General features: G+C 42.4%; 1 protein-coding gene across 4 annotated transcripts in view; it reads right to left on the bottom strand.

Annotated features, from left to right (window-relative positions):
* PPP2R2B (protein phosphatase 2 regulatory subunit Bbeta) overlaps positions 1-18,322 on the bottom strand; it is a 478,426-nt gene that overhangs the window by 316,164 nt on the left and 143,940 nt on the right. Inside the window, exons 1-2 of one of the 4 annotated variants that reach the window (XM_018050190.1) lie at positions 3,749-3,965; positions 3,039-3,232 (exon numbers count right to left, since the gene is read on the bottom strand). The exons of 1 other annotated variant lie outside the window; for it this stretch is intronic. In XM_018050190.1, coding sequence (XP_017905679.1) covers positions 3,039-3,108 — 70 coding nt within the window. In that variant the 5' untranslated portion in view covers positions 3,109-3,232; positions 3,749-3,965. Of the gene's footprint in view, positions 1-3,038; positions 3,966-18,322 lie in introns of those variants that run through there. 2 more of the 4 variants (XM_018050189.1, XM_005683109.3) reach the window with 2 other exon arrangements.

Below are 18,322 nucleotides of genomic sequence, written 5' to 3'. Positions count from 1 at the left end.
ACCACTGTGATCTTCCTCATAACAGGAGCTAATAGTTAAAGAAAAATGAAGCTGTGCAGAATTTTCTGATAGAAGAGCACGTCAGACAGTTTAGAGTCGGAAGACAAATTTTACCCTGACTGTGTGACCTTGACTAATTAGTGTCATCTCTGGGCCTCAGTTGCTCAGTTTTCTTATTAAAAATGGAAATCACAAGATCCACTTAACCGGGTATGGACATATTGAAATGCTACTTACAAAAATCTCAGTACATACAGTGCTTGGACAAGAGAGATGCTGAAAGACAGCAACTTTTAAAAAAGGGAGGTGAAGGTGGTAACTTCATACTCAGAATAAAACAAAAGTTATAAGAAATGTTTTAAATAAATGTACATCATGCATTCTTTTCCCAGAGAGAGAGAGAGAGAGAGAGAGAGAGAGAGAAGACAGAAAAGCTTGGGAAAAGTGTCCTTTAGTATTTGCATTGCTCTTAGCTGGATGAACTTGCCTGCAGCTACCACTTATAATGCAAATTGAGCTTGGAGTCCTTCACACTAACTACACAGCAAAAACCTTTCAGCTTTAAATAGAATACTGCAGTGTGGAATGATCCGAGCAAAGGGAAGAAAAATTCAGACATAAATGCAAAGGAAATTTTGCAGGAAAAAAGAAAGCTGACATATCTGGGCAAGATAGGAAAATGCAGAAATATCAAAGAAGACAAAAGGAAAAGCAAAGTCTGTAGAGGACCTAGAAACTAATTCCCCAGAAGGTGGGTTTCAGTTAAAAAAGGAGAAGAGAACTTTGGGCAAGTCCCAAATGCAGAGGATTTTAACAAGGAATATTTTGATCTAGCGGTGTTCCTTCAAGGTGTGCTAGCACTTTTGAGGTATTCATTAGAAGAGGAAGGATGCTCTTCTGATGAATAAAATGCAATTGGGAATTGCACGTAAAAAGATTGTCTAAGAACCATTTTTTTCTTTCCAGACTTTCACTAAGCTCAGGTTAAAAAAAAAAAAAACAACAACCAAATCTTGAAAATGTACTGTGAAATAAAGGTTTGTTTAGTTTTGAATGTAGTGGCACGGGGTTTGGGGTGGGGAGAGTGATCCAAGGAGGCTGATTTGGAAAGATTTTAGAAAATTCTTTGCTATAAACTCTGCCTCATTTTAGGCTATATGAACCCAGATATTTTATCTGCAATCAGAGTCTACCAAAATGGCATCAAAGAGGAACAAAGATTAGGTCTATCTAAGGCCCTGAAAGCAATGAAGAATGCCATGTTTAACTCATTTCTTCATTTTACAGATAATACTCCTACACACATGACCTCAATTTTCCCATCTTCCTAGCTCAGTAAGTTTCCTTTGCCTGCACTTGGAGGCATAAGGCAATACAGAAGAAAATGTGAAGGCAACCCTCTGTCTTTGTTGTCTCAAACAACAACAAAAAAAATGTGCCCCCAAAGACAATGGACCCCAAACCAACTTCTTTTTGGATGCTATGCTCAGACCCAAAGCTGATCATATGCTACCTGGTGAGTCAGTGACAAAGCACTAAGACCGGGGAAGAACATCTAACAATCATGTTGTCACCAGGCAAGTAAAAAGACTCAGTAAGCATGGTGCTTGGTATGGGGCAGGGACAAGCTGAACATCTTAAAAACCACCTCTAAGCTCCTGAAGGCCAGAGCTCATACAGCTCTGCTTGATTTGTCTAGAACCACGGACATATTAGGCGTGATGCTCTCCAATGATGATGATGAATAAAGCATGTATTTTCAAAAGCGCTGAACATTCCATCTGAAACTTTCAGGGATGTTTATAGAAGATGCCACCTTTACCCCTAAATTGTGTGTCTTTTTCTTTTCAGAACTTGAACTCTTTACCACCCCCATCCACATTTCTCTAGTAGTCTTGATGTGATTAAATGTGACAGAAATTTTAGCATCCAGGAATAGCAGGAATCATCTGAAATGAACATGCCTTGCTACATGTTCCTAAAACCCTTTCACACACATTTTCTCACGTGGGTATTACAATGTGACCATGCAACATTGTACAGGAGTGCTTAAGGATAAAGGCCGACAGGTAGAAAATGAAAGCAAAAACGCAAAAGTTTTGGTATTTGGAAATGCCCCCACTCTCTATTCCCACACAAAAGGCAAATGAGATTCCACCTGCTGACTTTCCTTTCCTGCCTGTACCTCACTCAGGCTAATGTCAGAACAAGCTGGGGGAAACGGAGAGAGAGAGAGAGAGAGAGAAAGGGAGAGAGAAAGGGAGAGAGAGAGGGAGAGAGAGAGAGACACGACAATTTCACCTCTTGGCAAAGCTTAGCTTACTGAACCCTCTTGCTTTCTGCTGGCTGTTGATTCAGCAGAAACTACTGCTGCAGAATTCATAATGGTGATTTTTAAAGGCCCCACTGATCGCATTGCTCGCCCCACGTGTCAGACTCATTCACTCGCCGCCCCAACACTGTTTCCCGAGCCACCTTTTTATATCTTGCTAATGCACTTCCAAAGGGAGAGAGGGTCGCCCTTTAGGGACGGGCCTTTTGGGCTTTTGATTGTCTAACCAGGTAACCCGGCCGGGAGATTAACGGGCAGGAAATGAAACCATGCCCTCCCTTGCAGCCACTGAGAGACACATCATTCCGCTCAGGGAGAGGAGGACCCACGGTCCTCTTGGGCCCTCTTCTTTCTTACCTATCCCCCACTTCACCGACCCCTGCACATATATTCGGGGAGGGGTCATCTGCTTTGGGGAGCGGGAGTCATTTTTCCAGCCTGGAGCCCCACCCTGAAAAACCTCATCCCCGAGGGCCATTATAACTCCCGTGGGCGCCGGGTCCACCTGCTGCTGAACACCCAGCTCGCCTCGCCGAGCCCGGATGGATGTGGGGCGCCCGGGCAGCTGCCCCTGCGGGCCGAGCCCCCGCCCCAGCCCCGGGGCCCGGAGGAGTCTGCGCCGCTACGCGCCCTGCCGCCCGCGGAGCTCAGCGATCCGCAACTTGCGCCCGGCCCCAGCGGCGGAATGCGGTGGGGCTGGCGTTACCTTCGGTCGCATAGCTGTGGTCGCGCAGGAAACTGTTGTTGATTTTGCGGGTATCAATGTCCTCCTCCATTGACAGCAGGCTTACTTGCGTGGGAACCAGAAGCCGGCAGACAAGTATCCATGTTCCCTCCCCGCAGCCAGTCTCACAGGAGAGGGGGGCAGGGGAGCCAGTGGGACTGCACCATGGTCCGAGCCTGAGGAGGAGACGGGGGAGGCGGAGAGAGAAAAAAAATAAAAACCCGGCAATGGAGCTGTCACCTCCTCCGCCCGGGATCTCCGAGGCTGCGGCGGCTCCTCCCGCGGTGCGCTCACTCCAGCTCCAATTCCCAGCGAGGATGCTGCGCCTGCCTCCGCCGCCTCCGCCTCTGGGGTGCCAAGATGCGCCGTGCCCCGAGGGGTCTGGTCCCGCCCGCCGCCCCGGGAGGCGCTCACAAGCGGGGCTGGGGAGATGCCCAACAGGTTCCCCTCATTGGCAGCCGCTCCGAAATGCAAAAAAGATCCCTCCTCCCCCCTGGGAGAGCGGGCAGCCGCGACAAAATGGTGCCTTTCTGGACCCGAGCTGCAGTGGCGAGATGGCAGGGGCAGGGTTCAGGCTGGCCCGGCCCGGAGGAGGGTGCTGGTCCCACGGGAGGGCGGCTCCGGCTGGCGGGGGCTCGGCAGCCGGTGGGGAGCTGGGCAGGGCGCTTGGCGGCCGGCGCCAGCGCACTCACCCTCACACCCACACGCGCGCACTCGCAGCTGCTGCTGCTGCTGCTGCTGCTGCTGCAGGAGGCTGGAGGCGGCTGGTGCATTAAAGGCGAGGCTCCTCCCAACCGCGTCAGCAGCCCCAGGACTCTTTCCCCAGCAGCGGTGGTGGCTGAGGCAGAGGCTGCGTCTGCTCTCTGCTGCAGTGGGGTGCACGCAGCCGCCAACCCGCACCTGGGCAGCGAGCATCCAGCTCCGCAGGTTGACGTGAAAAGCGTAGACGGCTCTTCTGACCTCCCTCCCCGCCCAGCGCCACGCAGCTCAGGGCGGCGTTTACTCCGGCACCCAGAGTCCCCTAGCTCACCGCCTTTCTTCAGACACCTGTGCTCCAGGATAGCAAAGAGAAGGTTCCCATGAGCAAACAGGAAGTCTACATCTCAGCTTCTTTTGCTCACCCTTCTATCAAGCACACGGTCCCTGGATGAAGGTCAAGGGTGAAGCCTGGGGTTCGAAGCCTCACCCAGAGAGCAGAGAATACTCACAGCCTAGCTTAAGCCCTTCTCTGGGTTAGAAATACATGGGGAATCAGAGGCCAGAACTTTTCTGCGGATCACTGCTGACTTCTCCCTTTCAGAGAGTCAAAAATAACTTTTAACTGGGGGTATCTACGTCTATACTAGCAGAAGGAGGAAGAGGGTCGAATTATGAATCTAGTCAACATGCTCTGAAAAAGTCCATATTCCCTAACCCTTTGCACTCAGTTTTGGTCAAACTGCTCCAGCCCCTCCGGTGGGTTTTGCTTGCTAAGACACAGCACTGTAGGAACCGCTGACATTTACTCTCCCGGTGAAAGGTACATTGGAGCCCTGTGCCCCCAGAGCGCCACTGTTTCCCAGGAGGAATTTCAAAGATCCAAAGAATATCAAAAAGTGGCCTGTCTTCCTACTTCACCTAGGAAGAAAATACAGAAGTCCGCCCCGCCCCCAATTTTTCCTGAATTGACAAATCGCAGATTTCATATTTGCAAGAAAATGAGATCATTACTGTTATGAAACAACAATCATTTCTGAAGCAACCCAAAGCACTAGAAAGTCAATTTGGACAAGAAATGTCCCTGATTTCCTCTTGTAGAAGGTATTCATTTCAGTGAGCGTCACTGCAGGGGAGAGACATCAGCGAATGTTTTGCTCAGTTAAGCTCCACAAGTTTAGCTGGATGAGCCCAGAGGGATCTGTGAGTTAATTATATACATACAATGCTTCAGCTAACACAATTTAGAAAGTATTTGAAGTTCAAAAAAAAAAAAAAAATGGGAAAACAAGTCCTTAACTGAGGTTGGGAATTGCCTTTAGACTTCCATGAAGAAAACATTATTCTGGCAGGTGGAAAATGGCAAGGTCCTCATCTCCAGAAACCAACTGCTTATCTCTGGGAGAAGATAGAAGAAATATTCTTCGATATGTAATATTCAGCTTACAAAAGATTCCATTTAATTCTCATCTGGTGATTAAGTCTTCCTTGCTTCTTTGTCTGTGTGTGCCAAATTCACATATGAAATTCCAGGAAGAGATGAAGACTGATGTACAGATTGATGTAATCCACTCCAGTGCCAGCTGCCATGGCTGGTTCTTCCACGTTATGAGTCGTATCCATCACCAAGACTCCAGTGGCCAGCTCATCTGTAGTTATACAGTCCAGCTTCTCTTGCAGATTGGCATAAGGGGGGTAGGGGGAGGGGGAAGAGGGGAAAAGCTAAATTCATCTTAAAGTGGTGAGAAGATATCTTGCTTTGAATCGAAATGACCTTTAGTTGCCACTGGAGACCTTGGAGTAGTATTTGAGATGAAAAGTGAAAGTGTTAGTTGCTCAGTTGTGTCCGACTCTTTGTGACCACATGGACTGTAGCCTGCCAGGCTCCTCAGTTCATAGAATTCTTCAGGCAAGAATACTGGAGTGGGTAGCCATTCACTTCTCCAGGGGATCTTCGTGACCCAAAGGATTGAACCCAGGTCTCCCACATTGCAGGCAAACTATTTATTATCTGAGTCACCAGGGAAGCTATTCTTTCCCCTATCTTCCCAGGAGGTGGGCTATATTGGAACAGAGTTACAAGATCAACCAGGAAGGCCCAGGTTTGTTAGCCAGGCTGTGCCTGAGAAATTTTCCACTGTAACCAATGGCAGAAGTGTCCCTGCCAGGGATCAAACCCCTGGGTTTACTAAAGTTTTCCTTTCCTGTTTTCTGCAAAATTCCTCTTGCATTTATTTTATTCAACAGTATAGACAAGTTTTTTCCTAAGACACAAGTTGTGGGGAGGCAAATTAGATGGCTATCCATTAAGGAGATAAGAAGACTCCAAGATTTCTATTTTGTGAACCATTCTTTTCAACTATGGACAGTGGGGAACTAGCCCCTCCAACCAAAACCAAGAAAAATACACCTGTTGGCTTTGTTCTTTAACACAACAATGTGTAATAAAGGAGCTCAGGAAGTGAAGGAAGCCCTGTGCAAGCCAGTGGTTGTAAGAGGACTACACAGACCGTTTCTCAGAAGACTCACTGACCTTCTTTCTGTTCCTCCAACATGTCAAGTTCTTTCTAAAACCTTCTGGCATTTCCCCATGCCATTCATTTCCTATTCCCCTTCCTTGTGTTCCTGGCATTCTTCAGCATTGCAGCTGACCTGTCCCTACTTTACTGAGGCATTCCTTGCCCTCCCCATATTCCCTTCCTTTGGAATTTTTTTGTCTGTACATTTTTTTTTCCTCTTCATGGAACATTTGCATTTTGTAATAGTTTTTTACTTATAATTGTCAACCATTCCACTATATCTCTGCTATTAAGTGTCTAGCACTTCAGTTCAGTTCAGTCACTCAGCCATGTCCAACTCTTTGCGACCCCATGAACCACAGCACGCCAGGCCTCCCTGTCCATCACCGACTCCGGGAGTTCACCCAAACTCATGTCCATGGAGTCGGTGATGCCATCCAGCCATCTCACCCTCTGTCATCTCCTTCTCCTCCTGCCCTCAATCTTTCCCAGCATCAGGGTCTTTTCAAATGAGTCAACTCTTCACATCAGGTGGCCAAAGTATTGGAGTTTCAGCTTCAGCATCAGTCCTTCCAATGAACACCCAGGACTGATCTCCTTTAGGATGGACGGGTTGGATCTCCTTGCAGTCCAAGGGACTCTCAAGAGTCTTCTCCAACACCACAGTTCAAAAGCATCAATTCTTCGGCACTCAGCTTTCTTTAGCACTTAGTAGATGCTCAGTTATATTTACTGAATGGAGATAAATATTTCAGAAATGAATGAGTAAATTACTGAATTTGTTCAGTGATATTTAGGTTTTAAAGCTCTACTTTTATTAAAATTCTTGCCCAAAAAGAAAATGTGTTGTGAGTAAATTTCTAGATTGTAATGCCTATTCATATTGGAAACAATTGTCCTACCGATTCCTGTATGCATATGCAATGAAAATACTTACTGAGCACTTAATGCATGACAAGAATTTTTGTAGGTACTGCGATATGGTTAGAACAGAGTTCCTTTCTTTCACAAAACTGAAATTCAATCATCTGATTTTAGAAATATGAGCTTTCTTACAAATACAACATGCATTATAAATTAACAGACTAGAGTATAATATTAAATGCCAAGGCTCTGCTATCAAGCAAAACTGATTTTCTGCCATTTATTATTATGTCCTTGAGCAAAGTTGCAAGATTTCCCAACCTATGTTTTTTTAATCTATAAATTAGAAAGAAAAATAATACTACTTAATGGAGTTTCTGTGATGATTAAATGATGATTAAATGATAATACTTGGAAAGAGTATACTGCTATGACTTGTTGAGTATTTACTATCATCATCACTGTCAATATTGAACAAATATTTAAGCACCTACCATGTCGGCCACTGGGATAGGTCTAGAGTTTCAGCAATATCAGTGCTGAAAATGTATTGTCATCTCTGCTGTCATGGAACTTAGTATCTAATTTATGGTTTATGGAAAGGGGGCCCACAGGCTGCAGAAGTGGCAGCAGAGAACAGTCTGAAAGGCTGACCAAATTCAGGCTTGTGCTGTACACAGAAAAGGCCAGTTACAAATACACAGCCCTCTTAAGTTACACAATGCATCATGGCAGCACAGGAAAACATTCTTTTTTTCATCATCTTTCATATGTTCCCCCCTCCCTTAACACTCTCACATACCCCCAGCCCAGTTAGGTTAGCACTGCCTACATTAGAAACCCTTTGTAGGTCATGCTATCCAATTAGCACATTAAATATCTACAATTTTATTAAAATCTTTGACTTAAGCCAGTCTAGAGATTCTTAATATAGGCTAACGGTATCAGACAGTCCTGGTTTTCTGTCTTAGCTCAGGCATTTATGAATTTCATGACCTTTGGCAAGTAATTCAACATTTCTGAGCCTTTGTATTTACAACACTGAAAGAAAATAATAGGAACCACTTCATAGGGTTGTTGAGTGGCTTCAGAGACTGTGTAAGGAAAGCGCTTAATACAAGCTTGGCCCATAGCCAGGCCTCACTAAAATGTCCCTTTGGCCCCCTGGTAGTGGCTCACTGGGGTCTCTGTCTGCAGAGAATTGGAGAGATGTACCACCAGTCAGTCAGATGTATGGACACAAGTGACCTAGAAACCTGAGTTTAACCACCTAGCAATCTGTCTTAATGAGCCCTAGTCACTAGAAATAGGAGATCCTTACTGTCTTATAAAAAGCCCTTTATAAGTCAGGAAGTCTTGTGCAAAGGGAAGGAATCAGAATTATGCTTTCTTGATTTTCACATATGTAAGTGCAGGCCTAATCAAGTCTGTCTATCAGGGAATCCTATGGAATCCCTCTCTAAATCACGGAGCCCCAAATGCACAACTGCCTCTCTAAGATGGTTTGCCATGACCACCCAGAGGATGATCTCTTGAGTTTCTAGCAAGGTTTGCCATTCCTTTTTGTGTGTGTTAGAGCATGTAATAAATACCACATGAGTGAGCCTTTGGCATTGGCATTTAACCTAGGAAAAGAAAACAAAACATCTTGTTCTCAAAATGTATTAATTCTAGATTCTGGATATACTTAATGGATTTCACTGAGTACCATGTTCCCTCAGTTATCCAAGTAGAGAAACTTATGAAAATAAACAGTTATATGCAGGAGCTGGGAGGTGCTGGCTGTTGAGAGCTGATTGTGTCGATTACACACATCTTTTTATCTTTGAGTGACATCATGTCGGTAGCTTAAAATCTGAAATCTGCCATGGTGGGATATTTATATCATGGAAATGTAAAAAAAAAAGCCTATATAAATCAGTGCTTTGGCTTAGGGGCGGGGGTGGCAGAGAACTGATTTGTAAACATTTACTACTATAGCCAGTTGAAACACATGAATTGTTGATATATCTTTCTACTTACATGTGTTAATCTATACAAAGTTCCTTTCAGTTCCTCAACACTCAATCTCCCAAACTGTCAAATTTCAGAACATTTCACCATCCGATCAAATAACTCTTAAAAATCCTACCTTTACCATAAAGTACTTCCATGTCCACCAGAGGAAACCTGATGCCTCTGTCTGAGCCCCTCTAGGCTGGTTATGAAATTGCCATGACGAATTTGTGAGTGATGGCCCCTGCAAAGTTCCTAGATCTGACGATGTAAGGAAAGTGAGGTACGTGTCCACTCTCAATGAATAGTTATTTTCTGCTGTTTATGCTCTATTGTCACTTCATTTTTGCCCGTGTTTCACCTCAGTGCAAAACAAAAACATCCACTGCGCCTAATTTCACTGATAGCACTTGTCTAGATAGGATGTTGAAGCAATGACAGAAAAGGTACAAAAATTCAAAAGTCCAGATCTGAGAGCCTTTTCTCATTCAGTCATTTAAGAGTTAAACTTGGACTGTCTTGTAGGTTTGTATTTGCCTTATATTTGTTAGGTGCAAGGTAAGGATTTCTGAAACCAGTTTAGCAAATCTAAAGTGGTATATTGTCTAGTACCTGATGACATGTCTCAAAGAAATAGTTCAGGATAATTTAAATAAACAAAAAAATACATAGGGAAATGTCTTCAAATTTCTTTAAAATGCACCAAGCAATAACACATTACAGAATTTATCCTAAGAAGATAATCATGGATACAGGGCAAAAATTTATCCATAAGGATATTTCTCAGAGCACTGTTTATAATCATGAAAACCTGGAAACAAGCCTAAGTGCCAACAATAGAATTGTCTCGGCAAATTATGGTGTGTATGTATAATGGGAAACTATTGAGCCATTGATATAATATTAACACCTAATGTTTATTGAGAATGTATTATGTACTAGGCACTGTGCAAAGGGTTTCACTAGCATTATCTTATTTAATTCTAACAGCTGCCCCTATAAGGTAAGGTATCTCCACTTAACTGTGGCTAGTCAAGATAAATAACATACCCCAAGTCAAACAAATAGGAGCCTGGCTGTGCGTGTGTGTTGGGTGGGTTGAGGTCACCACAGAAACTTGGAGGTCTTTTTCCAAACCACCCACCACTGGAGGCTGATCTGTACCTCTTAAGAATGAATAGCCTCTCAGTTGAAAATCACTACTATTGTGTTGGTGAGGAGGTGGCAAAATTGGAACCCTCACACACTGTTTGTGGGATTGTATAATGGTGCAATCACAAATAGTTTGGCAGTTCCTCAAAATGTTAAACAGAGTTACCATATGACCCAGCAATTCCACTTCTAGTTATACACCCAAGAGAATTGAAAACACGTATTCATACCAAAACTTATAGATGAGTATTCATAACAGCATTATTCATAATTTCCCCAAAGTGGAAACAACCCACATATTCATCAGCTGATAAATGGATGAATAAAATGTGATATATTTAAAAATAATTACTATTTAGCTATAAAAAGTAATGAAGTACTAATACATGTTACAACATGGATGGGCCTTGAAGACATTATGATAAATAAAAGAAGCCAGTCACAAAACACCTCATACTGTATGATTCCATTTATGGGAGATGTTCACAATGGGCAAATCCATAGAGACAGAGTAGATTAGTTGCCAGGGGCTGAGATGGGGGAATAAGAGTGACTGCTTGTGTGTTTGGGATTTCTTTTTAGAATAATGAAAATATTCTAAAATTACTTAAGGACAATAGCTGCACAACTTTGAATAGACTAAAAATTACTGAACTGAATACTTTAAAAGATGTTTCAAAAGGCACAAAGTTCCAGTTATAAGGTAAACTAGAGATGTAGGGTAAAATATAATAAATATAATTAACACTGCTTTATTAAACAATCTGCCTGCCAATGCAGGAGACGTAGGAGACGCAAGAGACATGGGCTTGATCCCTGGGTCGGGAAGAGGAGGAGGAAGAAATGGCAACCTGCTCCAGTATTCTTACCTGGAAAATTCCATGGACAGAGGAGGCTGGCAGGCTATAGTCTATGGGGTCGTAAAAAGTCAGACACCACTGAGCACACAAACAATGCGCATGTTACATATGAAAGTTAAGAGAGTAAATCCCATTACAAGAAAAAATGTTTTCCTATTTCTTTCTGTATCTATATGAGATGAATGTTCACTAAACTTACTGTGATCATCATTTCATGATGTCACTCAAATCATGTGGTACACCTGAAACTTATACAAGGCTGTATGTCAATAAAACTAGAAGAGGAAAAAGAAGTGTTTCAACAAAACTGTTATTAAAGATTAAAAAAACTACTGCTGTCATAAACTGTTATTACCTCTAGGAGTATGGTATATCCCTCAGGTTATTATTAGTGCAGGAAAATTTAAAAGTATGTAATGACAAGGATAGATGTTCATGTCATGTTGTTTGAAAAAGTCAAAAAACAATGTATACTGACTGATCCCCTTTTTTGGAAAAAATGTGTGTATCACAAAAGGAATGCATGAAGATGCTTGAGAGTGGTTAAGTGTGGCTTTCTTTGTGGCTCATATTCTTGTCAAAGAAAATTCAGAACATGATCATTTTTATAGTAAGAAAATTTTAAAAATTTATAAAGCTATGAAATGCTTTTTAGGATGAAACTTTGTAGTGAGAAAAATAAAAAATCATTTCGTGCACACCAGAAAAATGAGAGACAGTGATGTAAATATATATGCTACCAAACACACAGAATAGTTCTACCCAAAAGAAATACAATACAAGCTACATTAATAATTGTAAATTTTCAGGTTGCCACACTAACAAGTGAAAAGAAACAGACGAAATTAGTTTTAATAAGGTTTAAAATTTGGGGAAAATAATTTAATCCAATACACCAAAAATATTAATTTCAGCATATATAGAATACAGAAAAATTAACAATATATTTACACCCTTTTTATAAGTCTTTGAAACCTGGTGTGCATTTTACAACAGATAGCACCTCTCCAAAATACGCATATTTCTAGGGCTCAGTAACCACACATTCCTAGTGGTTACAGAACAGGTATAGAGGAACTATTCCAAAAGTATTATTCCATTCACAAAACGAGTGTATTTTAAATTTATTTATTTTAATTAATTATCTTACAATTATCTTACAATATTGTGATGGCTTTTGCCATACATCAACATTAGTCGGCCATAGGTATACATGTGTCCCTCCATCCTGAACCCCTTCTCCCACCTATCTCCCCACCCCATCCCTCTGGGCTGTCACAGAGCACTGGCCTTGGGTCCCCTGCTTCACGCACTGAACTAGCACTGGTCATCCATTCAGCATACGGTAATGTATATGTTTCAATGCTGTTCTCTCAAATCATTCCACGCGCTCCTCCCACGGAGTCAAGAAGTCTGTTCTTTATGCCTGTGTCTCCTTCGCTGCCCTGTATGTAGGATCATTGGTACCATCCTGCTGCTGCTGCTGCTGCTGCTGCTGCTGCTGCTGCTGCTAAGTTGCGTCAGTCGTGTCCGACTCTGTGCGACCCCATAGACGGCAGCCCACCAGGCTCCCCCGTCCCTGGGATTCTCCAGGCAAGAACACTGGAGTGGGTTGCCATTTCACATATATGTGTTAACATACAATATATTTTATTCTGTATATATCTTTCTCTCTCTGACTTAGTTCACTTTGTATAAGAGGCTCTAGGTTCATCCACCTCATTAGAACTGACTAAAATGTGTTCCTTTTCATAGCTGAGTAGTAGTCCACTGTGTATACGTGCTGCAACTTCCTTTTCCATTCATCTGCTGATGGGCATCTAAGTTGCTTCCATGTCCTGGCTGTTGTACATATACATAGTGCTGCGATGAACATTGGGGAACATGTGTCTCTTTCAATTCTGGTTTCCTTGGTGTGTATGCCCAGTAGTGGGATTGCTGGGTCATATGGCAGTTCTATTCCCAGTTTTTTAAGGAATCTCCACACTATTCTCCATAGCGGCTGTACCAGTTTGCATTCCCACCAACAGTGTAACAGGGTTCCCTTTTCTCCACACCCTCTCCAGCATTTATTGTTTGTAGACTCACAAAATGAGTTTTATCACATTATTTCAAAGGAAAAATTTTCATCTACCAAGGACTTGAACTAGACTGTGGGGAACTAAAACCAAACTAAATAACTTTAAACTGATGAACCTCACAACTATTTAAACTAATACAAACATACGGATGGCTAACAAACACATGAAAAGATGCTCAACATCACTCATTATTAGAGAAATGCAAATCAAAACCACAATGAGGTACCACTTCACACCAGTCAGAATATCTGCGATCCAAAAGTCTGCAAGCAATAAATGCTGGAGAGGGTGTGGAGAAAAGGGAACCCTCCTACACTGTTGGTGGGAATGCAAATTAGTACAGCCACTATGGAGAACAGTGTGAAGATTCCTTAAAAAACTGCAAATAGAACTGCCTTATGACCCAGCAATCCCACTGCTGGGCATACACACCGAGGAAACCAGAATTGAAAGAGACACATGTACCCCAATGTTCATTGCAGCACTGTTTACAATAGCCAGGACATGGAAACAACCTAGATGTCCATCAGCAGATGAATGGATAAGAAAGCTGTGGTATATGTACACAATGGAGTATTACTCAGCCATTAAAAAGAATACATTTGAATCAGTTCTAATGAAGTGGATGAAACTGGAGCCAATTATACAGAGTGAAGTAAGCCAGAAAGAAAAACACCAATACAGTATACTAACACATATATATGGAATTTAGAAAGATGACAATGATGACCCTGTATGCGAGACAGCAAGAGAGACACAGATGTGTAGAGTGGACTTTTGGACTCAGAGGGAGAGGGAGAGGGTGGGATGATTTGGGAGAACGGCATTGAAACAGGTATACTATCATGTAAGAATTGAATCGCCAGTCTATGTCTGATGCAGGATACAGGATGCTTGGGGCTGGTGCATGGGGATGACCCAGAGAGATGTTATGGGGAGGGATGTGGGAGGGGGGTTCATGTTTGGGAATGCATGTACACCCGTGGTGGATTCATGTCAATGTATGGCAAAAGCAATACAGTATTGTAAAGTAAAATAAAGTAAAAATAAAAATTAAAAAAAAAAGAAAAAAAATATATAGGGAATTTCCTAGTAATCCTGTGATTAGGACTCTGAGATCTCACTGCCAAAGGGCCCAGGTTTGATCCCTGGTCAGGGAACTGAAATCCCATAAGCTGAGTGGCTCAGCCAAAACTTTTTTAAAAAATAAAAGAAAAAATTATAAACACACCCACATATATACATGCTGTGCTGTGCTTAGCCGCTCAGTTGTCTCTGACTCTTTGCAACCCCCTATATACCTCTCTCTCTCTCTCTCTCTCTCTCTCTCTATATATATATATATATATATATGTAATACATATATATATATATGTAATAGTAAGTTGGAACCCAATCTGCATTTCCCCCTAAACCTAGTAAGCTGAATTAACAGAAGGATAAATGATCAAGATTTTAAAAGCACTAAAATGACATTATAAAACAATACATAACAAATAGCAAGAAAGATGTAATTCAGTCAGCATATAATTACTATCCGAATAGGCCAAATGTTTAGCTCAACACCTATGGCTTCAACAGCAGCCAGTAGAAGCAGCCGCATAACCAGATGTTACTACTAAAAAAGGAATTTTCACAGCTAGGTATCTGGCCTCTATTATGGCCATTAAAGGTGGAGAAATGTAAAGGTGTAGTTATGGGAATCCAGCTGAGAATTTAAATTAGAGTCTTTTGGATTGGATCAGAGAATGGAACTGTGTGGTCACGTGATGAGTGGTGTGATTTCTGAAGACTAACCTAACCCCATGGCCTTTAACACTTGCATGCAAACAGTTTTGTGTGTATGGCTGAACACTTCTTCCTTCCTAAACACACTTTCTTCACTGATTCCCGGGTATTAGCCTTTCCTGATTCATCCTCAATGCACACTCCTCCGGGTCGCCCACGGCTCCTCCTCACTGCTCGCCTTGACCTCTCCAGGCACCCTCGAGTTCAAAGTTCTCAGATTTCTCTATCCACAGTCCCATCCAAGGTGACCTCATCCAGTCTCTTAGCTTGCCACTCACTCGACAGTAAAATCTCATAAATATCGAGCATGGACCTCTCCACTGACCCCCAGGCTAGTAACACCAACAGCTGACCTGATATTTCCCTGATATCTACCAGGCAGCCCAATCCCTAAATCTGCCCTCACCAGACCAGCTCCACTGCCTGTTCTTTGATTCCTCTTTCATTCCCCACATCCTTCCAGTCCATCAACAAATCCTGCCAACTCTAACTTCAAAATGCATCCAGCCTCCAGCCACTCCTCACCACCTCCACGGCTACTACCACGCTCCAGCTACCATCGCATCTCATCATGATGGTCTCAATAGACTCTAATGAGTGTGTGATCCCTACTTCCCCCTCCTACAGAACAGTTTCTGTGCAGCAGGCAGAATGGGCCTTTTAAATGCAAATCACTTTGTCACTTTTCTGCTCCAAGCTCTTTATTGGCTTCCTACACATTCAGGGTAAAACTTTCTTAAAATGCTGGAAAGGTTTGGCTGGAGCTGGAGCTCTATCCTTTTTCTTTTTTCACTTCTCACCTGCAGCTACCAGCTCTTGTCTCAACCCCACTTCTTCCCTCTACCCCACACATAGACATAATTGTTTGCCACACACACCAGGAAGAGCAGCGCCACCCCAGGTCCTCTGCATCTGCTTGTTCTCACTGGATTGAGTGCCTTCCTTCCATCAGCAGCCTAGCTCAGAGCTTCACCTCACTTGGGTGTCACGCCAGAATGGATTTTTCTAAGATGCCTTTCTTGACTGCTCTGTATTAAATAAAATAGAAGTCATCTCTCTCAGCACTCCTTATTCCCGTATTGCTACCTGACAGTGTATTTATTTGGCTTTGGTTATTACATGAGAACATAACTTCTGGGAAGACCTGCACTCTATCTAGCCCTAGAGCAGTGCCTGGCACTTGCTGGTTACTCTTATGTACCTCGAGAAATAATGAAACAGTCAATGTATGTTTGCTTAAAAATGGATCAAACTGTGTGTGGGGATATCAATAAACAGTAAATCTGGGATTCTTGAATACTAAAGAATTTTTCCTTGCCCAAAGAGAGGCCTGGCTTTTGCCCTAAGCTTCTGGGAGATAATCTGTGTTGGGCGTGATAATAGTGTCTTTGTCTCGAGTGGGAGATGCTCCCTCTAACAGTTCTATGGTGGGGACTAACCACGGCAGAAAGACCATGTGATTTACTGTGGGGAATTTGGGTCAAGCTGCAGACAAAGTTCAAACAACGTGGGCAATCAATGAATCACGTCTATTATATAATGGAGCTCCAATAAACACTCTGAACACCAGGCTTATGTAAGCTTTCTTGAGTATCAATATTTTATTCATATTGCTATACATCAATGCCAGGATGGTAATGTGTCCTGAGAACAATGGAAACTGCAAGTTTGGAACCCTCCCCAACTGCCCTAATGTATCTCTTTCTTTGGCTGATTTTAATCTGTGTCCTTTCCATGTAATCAACTACAACCACACAATATAATAGCTTTCTGTGAGTTCTCTGAGACCTAGTGAATTATTGAAACTGAGGGTAGTTTTGGGAAACCCCTCAAATTTGCAGTTGATATCAGAAGTGAAGACAGTCTTGGGAACTCTGCCCTTAAACTTTGCAAATTAGCTAACTCCTTATTTGCAGAACTCAGAGTATAATACAGCATATGCATTAAAACCCCAACTTTATAAAAATAAATTTGTGCATATGCCAAAAAAATTAGGTAACTCCAGGTCATACCAAATACATACTCAACAAGGTTCATGGTAAACAGTAGCTTAGGGAATTCCCCAGTGGTCCAGTAGTTAGAACTCCATGCTGTCACTGTGGAGGGTCTGAGTTCAACTCCTGGTCTGGGAACTACACAGCCCAAGTCAGGGAACTAAAACCCCACAAGCCACATGGTCAAGAAACAAACAGACAAAAGGTGGATGAGAGATCATTAATTCCAGCCGGTACGTTTGGTAATGAAGAAACTGAAGCCTACAGAAAAGAACAAACTTGCCCGGTTCACCTGGTTGGCAGACAAGGCGCCCAGAACCGGGTTCCTGAATCCCACACACACCCTCCACTGACTCCCCAGCTGCTGTTTCGGGAGACACAACCGTTTCTTAAGAAGCTAAATCGAAAGTTATTGGACAGTGAAGTCGACCTTAACTCCTCAAGACTTTAAGGTCAGTATTAAGGGGATAAATTATGACTCTTTTTTAAAAGTCACAGGAATATAGAGAAGAGGGAACCCTCTTATGTTGGTGAAAACATAAACTGAAGCAGCCACTGTGGAAAACTGTGGGAATTCCTCAACAAAATTAAGAGGAGAACTATCATATGATTCAGCAATTCCACGCCTTGGTATTTATTCAAAGAAAATTAAAACATTCGTTAGAAAACAGGTATGTACCTCTATTTTCATTGTAGCATTGTTTACAACAGCCGAGATATAGAAACAACCCAAGTGCCCATCAACAGATGAATAGATAAAGACATGGCGCGCGCACACACACACACACACACACACAGTAGAATATTACTCAACCTTAAAAAGAATGACATCTTGCCATTTGTAACAATATAGATAAACCCAGAGAGTATCACCTTTAGTGAAATAAGCCTGACAGAGAAAGACAAATACCATATGATTTCACTCATACATGGAATCTAAAAGAAAACAAAAACCCCAAGCAAATGAACAAATGGAACAAAATAGAAAGAGGCTTATAGATTCAGAGAATAAGTAGTTAACAGGGGAGGGAGATGGGGGGAGGGAAGAAATAAATGAAAGAGATTAAAGAGGTACAAGCTTTAGTTGCAAAATAAATGAGTTGTAAGTATGGAATATATAGAGTGGAGCGTACACTCGATAAGTAATTTGTCACATTGTTGACAGATCATAACTAGACTTGTGATCATTTTGAAACGTATAGAAAAAATTACTTTGTCGCATAACCTCAGGAAGTAACATAATGTTATAGGAACAATTATATTTCAAATACAAAAAATCACACAAATAAACTTACAGAAAAAGATCAGATTTGCGGT

The sequence above is a fragment of the Capra hircus genome, chromosome 7 (assembly GCF_001704415.2).
Source record: "Capra hircus breed San Clemente chromosome 7, ASM170441v1, whole genome shotgun sequence".
NCBI lineage: Eukaryota > Metazoa > Chordata > Mammalia > Artiodactyla > Bovidae > Capra > Capra hircus.
Note: the sequence above shows the minus strand (reverse complement) of the source record. Positions and strands in the feature narration are given on the sequence as shown.